Genomic DNA, 18,038 nt, shown 5'->3' on the forward strand with positions numbered 1-18,038 from the left:
TCTTCCCCCCTCTCTCTCCCCTTTCATATCTCTGCTTTCCTGTCCAATAAAGGTGGAAATGGGGCAAAGGAAGTCCAAAGAAATCAGTCAGTGTCTGTCTGCTTAAGGACTGTCAGCCAGCAGAGAAAATGTGCATGTGATTATTAACTGCAATAAAACTGCTCATCCTCAGCTATTCAAATACATGCAGTAACTACAGGGGTAGCGTTGTTGTGTAAGAAGTTTTTGTTAAATTTTCCCTTTGACCGACTGGTTTGTGTTGGAGAGCAGATATATGTGTGGCAAGCTCTACAGTCTACAACCGTAATAAACGTTTCATCAAAAATGTCTGGCACGTTGACAAAAACTTGAAAAAAAACCTCACAAAAAATAATTGGAATTAATATTTCTTTTTTCATCAAAGGCTAAATTAAAACAAATTTAGAAGGTTGCTGCTGATAGGAATTGCTTAATGCATAATGTGATTATTTGAAGATAAAAGACAATGCAGCAAGTGTAAGGCATGGAGAAACACAAAATAGCACATACACACGCATGCACACACACACACACACACACGCACACACACACACACACACACACACACACACACACACACACACACACACACACACACACACACACACACACACAGAAGTTCAATAAATCACTGACTTATGCATTAGTGATGGACATCATCTGGGGTCTACTGATGTCCATAAAATATTCCCTTTTACTGTTGATTGGGGTTTGGTCATGTTATCTTCATTACAATTTTAGTCACAGACGCCGACACAAACAATGGAAATATAATTGCTACACATTCTCAAACGCACAAAGACATGTAAACATACACATTCAAACATGCGCACAAACGCAAATAAACAAACACTATACATAGCCATTCTGTTCTCGCTTCAGTTTAATCCTTTTAGAGCACGTCACTCTGGGTTTTTTCATTCACAGCTCAGTTGATGAGCTGTTTTGACAACATGTCAGAATCTCATTAGACTAATAATGTAGAAGATTAGAAAATGCACTCATATACATACACTAGTGCACAAGAGCAGGTCGACACACACACACACACACACACACACACACACACACACACACACACACACACACACACACACACACACACACACACACACACACACACACACACACACACACACACACACACACATGAATGGCTGCTTATGGTACTTCAAGCTGGTTTTATGGTTTTAAGATGGCAGTTGACTTAAATGTCAGGGAAGGTCACGCTGCAAAATGTAACCGCATTGCTCCGTTACCTGCCACTGAACAATGACAACAGCTAGTTAAGAGGCCTGTCTGTAGGGACATGGAGAGTTTACTCTGTTAGTGAAAGCTGCTCCCTTCCTGTGAGAGAGAGAGGGAAGAGAGATGTACTGTAGGAATATATATGTAGTTGAATATGAGAGATGAGTAGAGAAAAAAATGAAAGGGAAGGAGGAAAAAAATGGTGCAGTGGAGGGCTGGTGTGTTTTCTGCTTGGAATGCAAGTCACACACGCACACAGAGAGACACATACACACACGTGTACAGACGGAGGGGAGGAATGATGCCTGCTATGTAAATGCCCTCAAAACATTGGAGTTTAGTTGTGCATTGTTAAACAAAAAAAACCCCAAAAAATCCCCATTACTTCATTCAGAAGCAACAGACAGCCAAGTAGAGACAGAGGCAAAAAGGAGTAGCTGGATTAGCTTCACTGGCAAGAGATCAGAAAGCAGAGCACAGTTCTGGTCTCGTAAACAGTGCTGCCCTCAGAAAAAGACAGGTAAAAACAACAGCAACAAAGGGCAACAAGAATGAGCAGCAAGAAAACTAGGGATAATTATGTATGATGAAGGACAAGAGACAGAGCAGATGTGTTAACAATGGCTGCCCCAGGAAGGAGGAGGAGGAGAAGAAGAAGGGGGCTGAGGTCAGCATGCACTGAGCTCTCCCCAAATAGCCGCGAGGGATGCCTCTGAATGCATATAAAGAAGGAGAAAAGAGAAGGAGGCAGTGATGAGAAGGAAGGGAGCAACGATTCAAGGGACAGACAAAAAGAGAAATGCTTAAAATGGGGAGAGAGAGAAAAATAGAGGGTGAGAAAGAGACAGTTGCAGAGATTAGGGATTTAAGGACTGATAGGAGGATGCTTTTGTGCAGTCACAGAGGAGTAAGGGAGAAGGAGGTTTTATGCTAAACTATGCAAATCACCCAGCTCTGTGACAAGAGCTACAAGAACTGGGGAGACACAGAAGAACACACCAATGGAACAACTTTTTTTTTTTTTTTTTTTAAGATTATTTTTTTGGGGGCTTTTTCCCTTTATTATGTAGTGACAGTTGATAGACATGAAAGGGGGAGAGAGATGGGGGATGACACGCAGAAAAGGGCAGCAGGTCGGATTTGAACCTGCGCCGCTGCAGGACTCAGCCAACATGGGGCGAACGCTCTTACTGAGTGAGCTAGAGGCCGCCCCACCAACTGAGCACCTTGATTCTAAGAAATAACACACACATGGACTTGCACTGCCATATCACTGGAAGTCAGCTTCTGCACACTTTGTAATGAGTAAAAGAGAAGAAGCCACCAAGGAAGTTAAAGTTAGATATAGAATAGAATATTATAATAATAGAATAATGATAAAATATGTTTTTAGAAATACTCTTGTATACTGTACATGCATGCTGTATATTACCTGTATGGAGACGCTGCTGAAGGATCCACCTATGACTCCAGCGATTGCGAGCGGGCTGTCGTCCTGCAGAGCATAAGATCCATCTGGACAGATGAACTCTGTGTCGTCCACCTTGGTGAGGGAGGCTCTTACGAACTCCAGAGCCTAGGAAACACAACCATATGGATATTTCATTTCAAATGCTGTGCAACATATGGGGTACCATTAGCCTGGCTCCACCCTCTTACGTACTTCCGCTCAATTTTCATTTTCCTTCAGTACACCGTCTAGGTTTGTGGTATATTCTTGGGTTTTCTCCAGCCAAATCTTTGGCGGCCAATCAGCGAACAGAGGGAGTGGCTGAGAACGATGACGCGCTTGTTTGAGTTGTAGTTATAATAATGGTAATGGTAATGGTGGCGGAGAAAGATGTCCGTTGTGGCAACGCCGCCGAATATCCAGATGTTAAAGCCCGAGCAAGAACAATCTTTGTTTTGTTGGTGGCCATGATGTTGTGGCCCTCCTCCCCACGGGCTTCGGGAAAAGTTTGATTTTCCAGCTCGCTTCGTTAGTGGTGAACGGCCTAGTGGCTAAGGCGAACGCTAGCGATGCTAAGCTGACGTCACGACCAAACGTTAGCGATTGGTTATGGCAGATCCAGAGTGGCTCTGGGCAGATCCAATAGTTTTAAACTTCAACAGAGTACCCGCCTTCAAGGAAGTTAACACTTGTCAATGGAGAGTGGCCAGACTCTCTGTACAAATGAAATGTACGAGAGTCTGGTACGACCAGGCTAGGGTACCATGGTTTGTATTATCTGTTTATTCTTAATCAACCTGGGACACACTTAAAATTACGTTCTTTCTAAAAAAATATGCAACATAAATAAAGACTGATTGATACTTTTCTATGAATTAATAGTTCTATCTTTTTGAAGGGACTATACAAGTCCATTGCTTTATACTAGGGGCTCTTAAATGTTTTCAGAACAGGGTCCAAGTTGCAAATAAACTCCCCTGAGAAGGAAAACCAAACATCAAGAATCCAGGGTATATACAATCAGTCAAAGAACTCATTGTATAAGATCACTGGATGCATCATCCTTAAATAGCTCAGCAATTAAGATACAATATATATTTTTTGAAGATAACAATCCCTGAGGGAAAGTGTTTTTTTTTTATTTTTTATATCCGGCTCATTTCCCTCATCGCAAATAGCTTCAATCTCTATTTCTCATCAAGGATTTGCTGTTATCATTTGAGGCAAGATATTTTACCCATGGTGGATGAAATATAATTTCGAGGTACATTTACTTTACCTGAACATTACCTTTTAATGAGACCCTATAGTTTTACTCCATTTACACCACAACTCTACTTTGCAAAGCAACTTTTTAAATAGCAAGCAAAAGTTCAGGTCGCCCGGCAGCACAAGAGAACAGATCTAATTAAATAAACTCTATCTGAGCTGTGTTGTATCTAAAACGTTGTATCAGCATTCACAGATAAATGCAGATACAACTCAACATAAAATATGAGACTGTCTTGGAGAATAATTGCTCTAACTGAGCTATTATTTCAGTGATGTGCTAGTCTAATTTCTTCTAGTCTTACTTTCTTTGAGGATTTCAGTACTTTCACCACTGACATATGCATAGACAGAAATGCAGAATATAGTAGTTATAGTATTAGTTACTATATTGCCAGTAAACACATACACAAAACTAGCTTTTAATAGTAGTAAACTTGTAATTTCGTGAATTACCAATGATATATCTTAAACAAGGTTGTTTGCAAAAGTCATATTTCAGTTTTAAAGTAAACAGCATCTTGTGCAAATGAAAGCCTAAGTGATTTTGATTACCATATCTATTACACCCTACACACACATGAAAAGTGTTTTAAGTGGATGGCAGGCAGATGAGAAAAGTATTCCTTTGACAGAAAAGTGTATTTAAATACTGTCAGGAATCATTTTCCACTAAGAAACATGCAGAGTTTATGTACAGTGACCACGCTAACCCACCTGCTCCAGCGCATAGGTATCTCTGGAGCAGGTGTCCAGGATGTGGACACCGAGAGAGACCCCAGGCAACAAAGTGTCGTCCATATTGATTCTGTCAATGGCAAACAGCATGGCCTCCAGCCTCTGGATCCCTCTGTCCTCATTCACACGCCCACACTCCTCCATTCCAGCACCTTTCTCGTGCACCGGGAACAGGCCACCAAGCACTAGATCTCCCTCGATGCGGATCTCCCGGCGGGACTGAGGAGGGTCTCCGACAGAGAGCAAGACGCCCCGACACAGCATGACCAAGATTAGAATAGGAATGCAGGACACCATGTTGGGCTCAAGCAGGGCTAGGATTGTCAAAATGTGAGGAGAGGCTTGGCAGAGAGTGAGACAGAGGGAGGTGGGGGGCTGAGGGTGAGGGGTAAGGGGTTAAGGGTGGTGCGCGGTGGGGTTGAATCAAGCAGTGGGCGTGGATGCTTGGGTTGGTTTGTGGCCGATGACACGGTCAAGGAGCGCTGAACTGGACCACACATGGAGGGGCACACCATCTGGACATCAGTCCTGCTTGGAGAGGAGAGGAGATATATCTCAAATCAATCCATGCGCCACAGGACAAATCACAAAGCTGTCAGAAGCTGCGCGATGAAATACTTTTGTAAGTGTTAACATAAAGTATAAAAACAACAAAGTAGACCTTTAGTGAAGTTTGGGGACACTGTTAACAAGGGCTCAAAGTTGTTTCCGCTTCACAGCCAAAGCCTGGCCATGACTAAAAGGGATATAGAATTGTTTGGAGATTGTACCCCACTGTTCTCCAACCCCTCCTCCCTCCCTTACATCACCCAGTAAACTTTCTTCTTGTAAGTGTGTGTATGTGTGTGTGTGTTTGCCTCTGGTTGTATCAGGATAAACCAGCTTAGATGGCTAGTTGATACATGAGCCTGGCCTTCTCATGCCACAGATCAGAAAAGCTTCTCTAATCTGATCTCTGTTCCAACAATTCTCTGCTCGTCCATGAGTTTATACCCCTAAGTATGTGTGTATGTGTGTGTGTGTGTACACACACACGCGCGCGTATATCAGATTTATTGCTCCCCCTCTGTATAATTACAGTGTGAGGACTAAATGCATTTTACCACGACAAAAACTAACTGACAACAATGAGGCGAACAACAGCTGATGCTACCTATCATGGCTCACAACTCAATTAAAACTATAACTGTGTTTTCAATGTCTGTTCACATTCAACAAAATATGATTTTCACATCAGACTCAACTGTTGGCTACTTTGTGTTTAGTGCTCATTAGCAAATGTTAGCATGCTAACACGCTAACCTAAGGTAGTGAACATAGGCTACCTGCAAAACATTAGCGTGTTAGCATGGTAACATTAGCATTTAGCTCAAAGCTCCACTGTGCCTTAGTAAAGTCTCACAGAGTAGCAAGGCTGTAGATTCTTAGTCTTGTTTTCTCTAAGAATGTGGCAAAATACTGATTGCATTTTCACGTGTAAGAGATCCAGTTACAATGTGAACACCACCTCCAGATGTGGTCTGGCTGATCTGATAGCATTCTGATTGTAATGTGTTCTACACCTTACATTTTTCCTTATTCAGATACAATATCAAGATATATTGCACGTTAATACCATAGACAGATAAAGAAATGGACCAACAGATCCCGTCGCTCTGAACGGAGACCAGTGTATTAGAAGCACTTTTCCGGTGATGGCTGAGCGTTACTGTGCAGCCTCCAACTGAGCTGGAAGACATAGATGTGACGTGAGCAACCTGTCTGAAAGTTGTAAGTCTTCTGGTAGCTGTGCCAAGAGAAATCTCAATCATTCCCAATCTTGCAGAGACGGAGAGTGTAGGTATATGTAAGGAGATAACATAGGCACAGGCTAATTATTGCTAACTAAAATGCTAGTTAACATTAGTAATTAAACTTAAACAGCTAATGTGAGTCGAAACTGCCTGCGAGCTTCTCCTGTACTATACGGTAATTCCTCTACTATGCGACAGTAAGTCGCGTGGTTATGACACAATCGTTAGCCTATTTTTACAAAAACGTCTGCTACGGAGCCATAACGTGAGGTACAAGGTAATGGAGCCTTTTATACATTGTCGTGTTGCTTTAGAAATAAACAATGGACAAATAAAGTCTTTAAACGCTTCAGATGTAAAGTTATTCGCTGTCAAAGTGACGTCAAAATTAATGGCAGTCAATGGAATGCTAACGGCGGGTGAGTGCTTTTTAGCATCAAAATGGTGCCATAGGAGGTACGGGTTATGGAGAGAGGCTTACCCCCTTGGTTAATACCAGGTTGAAATGGTTGATTTTGACCTTTCTTTTCTTGCAAGTTCTACAACTGTATGCAAATTCAGTACTAGATGTCCAAGGATTTCAAGATCCAGCTGTAAGATACAATAAATAACCTGCTCTTACTCTAGTCTTTCTCTCTCTTTATATCTTTGCAACTATTTAGCTAATGCAAAGTCAGTAAATCCCTGAATAGGAACATGTTTCTTGTGTATGTGTGTAAAAGAAAGAGAGAGAGAGAGAGAGAGAGAGAGAGAGAGAGAGAGAGAGAGCGCGAGAGAGAGAGTTTATGCTTCCCCTCTGGTGGGCAGGTAGGAGGATAAAAGCTTCTCTTAGATGCAGGCAGCTCAGATTTTTCTGCAGGCAGCTGCCATACCTTTACCACTCTGCTGTGTAATATGACACACACGTACAGACAAACACACAAACCCAGACAAACACCCACCCACACATTCACACTCACACACATGCACACACTTACACACCTCTGCTTCTCTGAGGGGTTGACCTAAAAGCAGACTATTTCTATGTCTTAGCTCCCTTCTCTATCAACCAACAAAGATCTGAATAATTGTGTTCAGGAAACATGGCAGAGACACAGAATCAGGATATGTGATGAATGTATGTTAAAATTATTATATCAGAAGGGATTGGAGTGCTACTACACCATTTGAACCACAAGTGAAAATTTGTATTAAAATTATCTTTTAAAATCACGATAGATTTGCTTTAAAAAGTTGTTTCCTGTCAATATCCCACAGGACACTATCTGACATGTATTTGATAAATATATAATTCAACTTAATGCCTGTTGTTTTTGGAAAGGAAATTGATGGTGTCTTTAAAAGATTTATATCCATTCTCCAAGCTAGATGGCTAGATGTGTGTGTGTGTCCATTGTATGTGTGTTTGTGCGTTGAGAAAAAAAAAGGCAGAACCCCTTTGAATAATTTCCAGTATTCCACTGAAATTGCCGTTCCTGGAAATAAACTCTTCAAACAAACTTACATCATTATTAGAGGCCACTTTTTAAACTAACACAAAGTGGAACTTTGTAATGAGCTCAGTTTTTAGGACAAGGCTGCAGATTTGTGTGTTTGTTTTGAAAGTGCATACACATTGATCTGTGTGTGTTGTGGCATATAAAATTGTATAGCTATAGAGCTGAGACTGTACCAACAGTTTCACTTAATGCCTTACTATGACAGTATGCTTTAATGTAATTGGCAGCTCTTGAAGTAAATTTCCCAGAAATGTGCCAAATAATATCTCCCAGCATTTTTTCCACTGAAATTCAATGTTTGCTTCATTATAACCTCTTGGAAAGTACCCAAACCCAGCTTCCTGTCTCAAGAGCAACTGTGCAAGAAAAGCACACACTGTGAAACAGAAAATGTTTCACATCTTATCCCTTCTTCCTTTATTATCAAAATATTGCCAAGCCAAGCAGGCGAAAGTACAGGAAAGAATATACTGCAGGCATTTTAAGGATCATAGTATTTTTGCATTCTTGAGCCCCTTTATTAGAAAGCAAGTATACTGTTTGTTTTATGAAAACAGCTTACATCAGATTCATGAATGCATTTATTTTTCCACTGGTTACAGATAATGTTTATTGAGTGAACATATGTTTTTTGTATTGTCAGGAAATATTGTTGTCTGGAAATTCAGTCTTCAAGGGACAGTTAGCTCAGCTCAGCCGAGGAGGATGGCATTAATGTTTACATCTAGCACTGTCACGAGTATGAGCTTCTCGTCCATGAGTATGCTTCCTTCTACGCGGTGATACGGTTGGCGAGTTTGGTTGAAAGAAATTAGTTCCTACATGAAACTACTCATCAGGTCCGTGGATTATCTTGAGAAACTGGGTCAAGATTTCTGGAAAGGGACATTGCTGTTGAGTTTTTCAAATGTATTTTTTTTTTTGCGCTTTGATCACCACAAGCTGAGTGCCATCTAGTTCCATTATATTGGAGAGAAGGCAGACATCTCTACCGCCGATGCTGCATATCCAACACTAGGCACCACACACCACAACAATCTAGATTGATAAATAGCACTACAGGTAAGAGGTTTTTTTTTTTACCCGGTATGGTCAACTTATATCACGATACTGTATGTCCCTGCCTGTTGCAGTGTGGCCAGTGTATAGACAGCTTTAATTACCTTTGGCCGGGCTAGCTGTTTCTGCTTGTTTCCAGTCTTAATGCTAAGCTAAGCTAACCAGCTGCTGGCAGTAGCCTTACATTAAATGGACAGATATGAGAGTGGCATTGATCTTTTCTAACTCTAGGCATAAAAGCAAATAAGCATATTTCCCCAAAAGCTATTCCTTCCCAGTAAATGTAGTAATGAAGAACCTATTTACATGCATCTTTACATTCCTCAAATAGGCATTAAATGTCTTACCTGAATAAAGGATAAGAGCAAATGGCAGCTGGCACATGGCAACATCACCACAGACACCTATTACAGAGAGATGGGGGACACACATGAGGTGAGTAAACAGCCAGAAAACAACCTGACTGTAAATGAAAGAGGAGGAGATAGGATCAGATAAAGTAGGAGGCTGACTACTGACCCTTCTCCTTGGGAGCTATGATGCAGAGTAGCATCTGACAGACAACCCCATTTCACCTCTGACCTTGTTCAAATCTAAAGTCAGTGAGTAGGCTGCATACGCACTGTTTCATCCCCTTTCCTCCATGGCATCGCCCCTGCATCCTTTCCTCCTCTATTCCTCTCCCACCCTCTTCTTGCTGGTTCTCCACTCCACTCTCCCCATTTATTTCCACCTCCTCTACACCCTCCACAGCCTTCGCTCTCCCTCTAACAGGCAGGGCTGCTGTGGATGACACGTATCCAGCTGAGAGCAGCCAAGCAGGGTCGATGGACCGCAGTACTCTGAGAGGAGAGATAGCCCCACAACCCAGCCCTCCGTGTGTGTTTTCTGTTTTCTTTCCTTCTTTCCTCCTCTGTGCGTGTGTATGTGTTCATGTGTGTGTGTGCTTGTTTATCTGTCTATAGTGCACCTAACAGAACCCACAGCTACGCCAATGGCGTGAATCTCACAGTATGTTAAGACACTTTATGTGCATGTGTGTCAGTTTTTTCTTTCATTTGTTTGTGTTAATTTTTGAGAAAGAGAGGTGAAAGGTGGGATATCAGAAGCTTTGTTATTGCAGAACAACAGACCCCTTATTAGACCAGCACACTATCAGAGGTTTATCAGTTCATTCATCCAATTACTGTTGTCTTTCACTCTCTTTCCATCTCTTTCTCTTCCTTTCTCTATATCTCCCTCTCTAATGCCAAACAAGTACAGTGTAACTCTTAAGTGCTGATGGAATGTGAATTGAAGAGGGGAGTGGGAGAAAGTATGTGTAGACCTTGTACTTCTTTTATTTTGACCCTCACATAACAATTACTTGCGTGTGTGTAGGCATGGTGTCCCAGACTGACAGTCTAACGGGTGCAATGGGCTGTGACCATTAATTATTTACGAAATGCGTTTTAGGCAGGAAAGACTGATGATCCATAAATAGGACAGAATAATATCACAAAACACAACAGCCAAACATCCAGCGAGACATGATGCACATCCCTCAATCCTTTTAAAGCACACCAATCCACATGGTATACAAAAAAAAGTTTTTGTCCATTCAGTGAAAACAGACTTAAGAAAATTGGAATAAAATATATGTATATCTGTGTAGTTTGACAATGGCTAATTCGGGTGAAACCACCTTTATTGCCAATTACCAAGCAAAATCAATGATCATATTGATGTTGTTGCTGTTCACGCGGTCAGATAGCAACCAACCTTTCCTGGATTGATTTTGCAGTCCATTTCGTGACCTGCATTAGGCTCAAAGGGTAAATGCCGTATCATGTTAGAAACATAGAAATGGATTTCCTGGACCTTACAGACAGTTGAAATTGAAAAGATTTAACCACACAACCATTGATCTTTGCTTTACAAAAGAACTGCAGCTCCAGGTTTTGTAGCGTGCAATCCACATGCTGTAATAGATAAAGAAGTACATTTACGATGAAAATTGGATTAACCCATACAAGAAGTAGTGTGCTTCAGGGGCACACAGACTAACTGTGCTCTTATGTGTAGTGAGTACTCCAAAGGGATTCTCCACTAAAAGAGCTTTTAACCTTTGAGCACCACACAAAGTCTGCAGTGGGAGTGCTCCGCATTGTGGACTTCTTTTACACACAGTGAGACCTCCAAAAATGGTTTTGGAACATCAGAACTATTCATTAACTGCTGTAATTGACAGAAAATGGATCAATTCTTCTGATTCAATTTTATTTTCATTATTCATTTAAGTTTATATCAAGCAAACAACTGCTGGTCTCTGTTTTTATCATTGTAAATTGAACATGTATGGATTTTGGACTGTTGCTTGCACAAAACAAGCAATTTGAAGACACCCCCTTAGGCTCCAGGAGTTTTTTTTCTGTCATTTTATAAACCAAAATTTAAAAATAATTTAGATATGAAGATACAGTATTATACTGTAAAAAATAATTATCATATGCAGCCCTACATGTATCTGTTGTGGCTTTACCATTGAGTTTCAGTCAGTTGTCTTCATTGTCTCAACAGTGTGTTTTCCCTGAGTTTTGGTGGTCCACAGCTCAGCCGTCATGGCCTGATTAAAAATGGGTGCTCAGCCTAAAAACAGACCAGGATGGAAAATGTGGGCAGGCATTCATCAGATCCGCATTCCATCACTGTAGAGCGCGGTGGGCCTATCAGAAGGAGAATTACCTCTCTGTGGATGGCATCTATCAACTTAACTGTCATGTAATGACCCTGGGAGTCATCATGGAGCATCACTCAACCTCTTCATGTCACGGGTGCTGCTGCATCCTACTTAATTCATGTTCACACCCCACCAGTTTGTCGTCACTGTGGTCGATGCATTAGGTGTACAGAGCATTACAATTGACAGGTTAAGAATAATAGAGAGTATTGACCGCAGTATATCTCAGACACTTCAAAAAATAATTACAATTGGTTTGGACAGAGACACAAGACTCTTAAGTAAAAATAATAATGGTTGATTCAAGTTAGGTGGTGATGTGTAAAAACCAATTACTGCAGTCATTCCTCACTAATGAGCAGAATTTAAGTGATGTACTAACTTTTTGATTTGCTCTTCCACATTAGTGATGATTTATTCTCATCATAATTGGGAGACTTGTTCCCACTGCAGCTCAACCTATTGTAGTGAAACACTGACCCTAGTATTTCATCTGTCAAAGTGACAAAACAGTGTTATTTGGAATAGGACATCCATATTTGTTAAGTTTGTAAAATGTTTATGACTCATGGCAGTATGTTAAAAAAGAAAAGAAAACAGGTAATTTTTTGAACATTGTATCATAGTTGTCATTAATTTTCTGCTGACTTGTGTAAGTGTATCTCAAAAACAAAATGAATAATGAATCATTAGTTTGTAGTGAAGAGCTTTATGCAATGTATATAGTTCAATATGTCTGATGTTCAAAGTTGGAGTTGAAGTACAAACATCTGTGGGCTCCTTCTTTTTGTGTATATATAGATAAATGTCTGTCAGTGCTAAATTATGAAACCTAACAGAACTTATGTTTAACAAACTTCTTTAGTTTAATTCCTTTGTTTATGCTTTGCAGATACCTAAACTTGTGGGAAATTAGCAACAGTTATTTTATATTATATTAACGCTTGTAGTGTGTGTGCATTTACCGTAAATTGATAGTTTGTTAAATGACTGATCATTTTTTGCCATGCTAAATCCCAAGGTAGTCTAAATGTGAGAGATAGTCCACACTAGAAATAAAAATGTTTTGCAGAATGCTGTATACACTGTAATATACACTATAGTCTTATTGATTATTTCACTGTGACATTCACAGCTGACATGTAATTTCCAGGTGTGTGGCAAATGCCCACACAGCAGTGAGCAAGGAAAAGCTGTGTGGTTGGATTGAGAGCGTCAAACAGCACGTTAGGAGTGAATAGTTACTATACCTGATGCAATAGGGGAGAAGGATTGACAAGGTTATTGTGCCTGTAATGTAATCATAACCTGAGGGAGAGGTTATTTAAATTACTGGAAGACACTGTGTGACTGAAAGCTCTGCATTGCCAGATTACTTGGGAAATTGATGGGAACTAAATCTTTTTTTTTTTTTTTTAAGTATCTTTTTTGTTTATGTGTAACACATGTTTTACTTTTTTTCTTCTTTCGATAAAGGCCATATGTGGTATGCAGCAATGGTGTTTTTCTTTTGAATGTGAACCGGAAGGCTTTATTTGTATTGGATATTATTGTGGTTTCATGTGATCCCTTGAGTGGTGGGCCATTTCAATAGTTATCACACAAAAATAAACAATTTCATTCATTAACTCATGCAAAAATGATTTGGTATAAATCACAATAGATAAAATAATTTAACATGTGACATGCTGACCTAAGGATGTAGAACTCCACACTATTGGTATGTGCATTATTTTCTTTTTTAGTGATGTGCCTTGGGCCTGAAGCAATGGATCAAGAATATACCAAATGGGAGCTGTAACCGAACACCCTAACCCCTAATTTGTTTGGTGTAATATCACACATACACTCACATAAAAGAAAAGCTTCATCAACACCACCACCAGATAAGATATCACTTGCACTCACAGGCGTATAAACTGTATTTTTTTTTTTTTGTTCAGATTGCTCATCCCAAACATTGACCCAATTTTGCATCTTCGCCTGGATTTTATCATGCTGAGCTGACAACATTTTTATTAATTAGATATCTCAACTGTTGCATTGAGTCAGTTAAAACAGTCATCAAATATATAGAATGCCACACTATAATTTTAACAGACATTAAACGTTTCTTGAAGTGTTGCTGCTGAGTTACCTGCACCTATGAACGGCGCTTTGCATAGTAGCCACTGCATGACCAGTAGAGCACCTTTGACCATCTCACACACACAAACACACACACACACACACACACACACACACACACACACACACACACACACACACACACACACACACACACACACACACACACACACACACACACACACACACACACACACTACTGCTTCCCTCCTCAAGCTCATCATTTATTAAAGAGTCTGATCTCTCTCTGAGACACACCATCACAGCTGTACATCCCACTGCCCTTTCACTGCCTCATCCCCTGAGTGTATGTATGAGAGAGAGAGAGAGAGAGAGAGAGAGAGAGAGAGAGAGAGAGAGAGAGAGAGAGAGAGAGAGAGAGAGAGAGAGAGAGAGAGAGAGAGAGAGAGAGAGAGTGTAAATGTCTGTGCAAGTAGGGAAGGATGGATGTCAGTGAACAGAGTGCAGTGTGTGTGTGTGTGTGTGTGTGTGTGTGTGTGAGTGTGTGTGTGTGTGTGTGTGTGTGTGGCTCAGTGTGTGTTGTGACTGTTGTTGCTGATGAGAGGTGAGCTGTGGGAAGCAGCAGTGATTTCCAGATTCTTTGCTGTTTCCTCACCAGAGCATAACAGTGTAAGAAATAAGTGGAGCGGAGAAACTGTAGTAAAAAAAAACTTCAGGAAGCCTTCAGGAACAGAACAAAGGACCTAGTTAATTTATGGTATTCATTTGATTCTTATAGTGAATCTTAATCTGAAACATTACTTATATTTCAGAATTGTGATTACTGTAACAAAAACCTTTTCTTAACACTTGCAGCAGCAGCATGGCTTGATCAGTGTATCTGCACATGCTGCCATGGTTATCATGGAGATCTTTTGCATGATAGCTACAACAGGCCACATATACAAATAAAAACAACGTATAGATTTTGCCAGCAATTTCAACTGCATGTAACAATATCAATAGTTCATATTATATAATACGGCTTTAGCAAAAAATACTTAACCCAAAACTATTTTGCAGAAATACTTGCAGAATAATGTTCCTTTAGGTCATATTTCAATCCTGTTCTGTCTGAACTTTCTTAAAAAAAATTTCAACTTACACACAAATATGTCACAATAGCAACAAGAACAACACGTTTTCTGTCTAAACCACTCTTTTCCCCCTCTTTCTTCAATCCCTCAAAAGCGGCAAGCAATTTAAGTCACTGTTACAAAACAATACATCCCTTTAAGTATGTCTGGGAAACATTTCAATAGAATTTTACAGAGATGCTAATTGGTGGAAAAAATGCACAAAAGAACTATGCTGTAAGACCCGTGTGAAATATTGTATGTTATGGTGGCAAGTGAACCCTTCAATCTTGTTGGTGAGAGAACCATACATTGATTTTGAGTTACCTACCTGTTTATTTAGTGTATTAGACTCCTCTTGGCTCTACAGAGACTAGATCCCATGTTTCCATCCCCTGATCTTCAGCGTTGATAAACACATGAAACCAGAAAAAAGAAAGAATAAAGTGAAAGAGGACAATTCATCATTCATTTTTATTTTTTAGTATGACTATTTTAAGCATTGTGTTTAATGTGATGTTAATTTAATTTAGGATTTGTATTTAATGTAAACAGCTAACAAAGACTTAACGATGCGCTAAGTGATTCTACGCAAAGATTGTTGATGTTTGAACTCAACTGCCACACAACTACAACCCCCCCTTCATAAGTTCCACCCCAGATTCACGGACAGATAGCTACTGGCCGGCACATTCAAATGCTGCCTTCCCCCCTCCTGCCCCTACCATCAACTGTCGCTGTCTGTTGCCGATTCGCTGGAACAGTGTTTTGTGGCTCGTGCACACCTTTCTGTTTGTTTTCCATTTACACAGCCAGGGCTGTGTATTATAACCACATTTTCTTTCCAGCGCACAAAGAAAATAGAGAGCTAGTTGACCATGAGGAGATATTCACTGAATCTGAAAAAAAAAGTGTCAGTTATGTTACTTTAAAATGAATTCAGCACCATGGACAGCAACATTAAGAAGCTCTTGTATGCTGTTCTCGGAAACACACGTGTAGAGCTTTAAAGGTTTTCATACAAACACTGATAAATTGTTAAATTGATTATTAATGTGAAAATAATGTTTCACTAAACATTTGTAAATATATACAGTGTTCTTGCCAAACATTTCCAAGGCTGAACAGATTTTCAATATGGTAAGTTATACAAGTTATTCAAGTATTACTGATTATCAATTAATCATGAACTCATTGTTTACTAAGGGCTTATGACTATTCATATATTCATGATCATATTTAGACATATTTTGTATAGACCATATTCAAAATTACAGATTAAAGCCGATATGTATAGAATTGAAAGATTTCTGACTTTGGTGCCCCCGGTGGCAGACAGCACTGCTCGGCACTACTGTAATGACTGGGCTGATGGCAAACACAGACTGCACCTGTTTTTGGGATTGTGTCTATAATCTACAAACTACATATTTTACGATCAAAAATTCATGTTGTTAAAAATAATTTGAAAGAGGCAGTTTCTCCATGAAGTGGCTTGAAGCTAAGTAGACTTTTCAATATGCTACCATAGTACTACATAAAAACACTGAGTGGAATTAATATTGCAAAAGTATTATGAAGTAAAAAAACAAATAAAATAAAAAGTAATGCAATTGAACAAGAAACAATATTAACACACTCTTTAAACCATACCAAAGCAGAGTTAAAATATCCTCAAAAACAACAGGACTTCTTGTACCAGTTAATTTACTTTTCAGGATTAAATACATAATATTATATTATATATTTAATATAATATATAATAAATTAGAATACAAGTTTCTAGTAGCCAAGGAGGACACGGAGGATTAAAAAAACATGATGGACTCTTCAGAAGAGGTAATTATCTTCACTCGAGTTTCTGCATGCAAAAGTCGCCAGACGACATAATCTTCTAAACATAGCCATACTGAGAAATACAGAGAGAGTTGTGTGGAGCTGATAGTCTTAATTAGCTTTGTATCAACTCATTTGGCAATGGCTTGAATGTAACGGACGTTCATTAATGTCAGAATGTCAGAAAGTTATGCACTAAAGCTTTAAAGTTTGTATAAAAAAAAAAAAATATTTTACCCACATGGTTGATTCTCTTATCAGTAGTAGAAGAAGACAGCTTTGGCATCAACTAGGATAAAGTTTGCTGTATGTCATTAAGTTGGTCCTTACAGAACTCGATTGATCCATTACATTGTTTAATCTGGATGATATCGTACTTCAGTCCTTCATTGACCATGCATCCTTCTTGCCAGATCTTCTGTACAAGAGGTACAGAATGCTCTGAGACGTTTGGGTATAATATATGACCCAAAACTTCAGCCGATCCAGACCTCTATACACTAGTTGTAACATATCTCAGATCAAGATGTGTGAACTAAAGCACTACCAGCAGCCACATCTGAGAAGTGCAAAAATGTTGTTGGGCTCTTCTCACACCACCGACTACTATTACTGTAACTACTCCACCCAACATTTATTTTGACATATCAACCTCCTTCCGTAAGCTTGAAAAGTAAAACGTTTTGTCCTTCAGGCAGCATGGTGGCTGTGGTCAGCTGGAATTGGATGCTTAGAATTAATTCCAATAGTGACAAAATGTCCATAGAAAGCACTCTTGCAGCATGTTTTGCAGTCTATCCATATGCTCAATACTTAATGTATTTCTCAGACGCTCATATTTTCACCAACAAAACATACTTCAATCCCAGCCCTAATGCAAATTATGAGGTTTACATATGTTAGAGTGCCTTTTCAGAGCGTATGGATGAAGAGCAGAGAAGTAGATGCAGGTGGGGTTTCAGACATTTCTAAGGATATTCAAATTTTATTTTTAAATGTGAAAACTGCAACTGACATGAATTCTAGCATACCCCAGCCACTCTTCATTGTGCTCCATAAATGATAAAACAACACACTTTTTACAGGTACTTTTTAGGCTTATAGGGGCAAAGTATGTGATACTCAAATGAGTGCTATGTTAATGTCTGTGTCCATAGAGCTGCCTTGCACAGAAATGTGTGGCTTTTACATACCTTTTTTTTACGG

General features: G+C 39.6%; 1 protein-coding gene across 8 annotated transcripts in view; it reads right to left on the reverse strand.

The window, feature by feature from the left end:
• The window catches only part of grm3 (glutamate receptor, metabotropic 3), a 39,371-nt gene that overhangs the window by 18,635 nt on the left and 2,698 nt on the right, over positions 1–18,038 (reverse strand). Inside the window, exons 2-5 of one of the 8 annotated variants that reach the window (XM_031293542.2) lie at positions 15,328–15,396; positions 9,422–9,478; positions 4,703–5,251; positions 2,699–2,842 (exon numbers count right to left, since the gene is read on the reverse strand). In XM_031293542.2, coding sequence (XP_031149402.1) covers positions 2,699–2,842; positions 4,703–5,020 — 462 coding nt within the window. In that variant the 5' untranslated portion in view covers positions 5,021–5,251; positions 9,422–9,478; positions 15,328–15,396. Of the gene's footprint in view, positions 1–2,698; positions 2,843–4,702; positions 5,255–9,421; positions 9,479–15,327; positions 15,397–18,038 lie in introns of all 8 variants that reach the window. The other 7 variants (XM_031293544.2, XM_031293543.2, XM_031293545.2 and 4 more) reach the window with 7 other exon arrangements.

The sequence above is a fragment of the Sander lucioperca genome, chromosome 7, assembly GCF_008315115.2.
Source record: "Sander lucioperca isolate FBNREF2018 chromosome 7, SLUC_FBN_1.2, whole genome shotgun sequence".
In the NCBI taxonomy this organism is placed as follows: Eukaryota; Metazoa; Chordata; class Actinopteri; order Perciformes; family Percidae; genus Sander; species Sander lucioperca.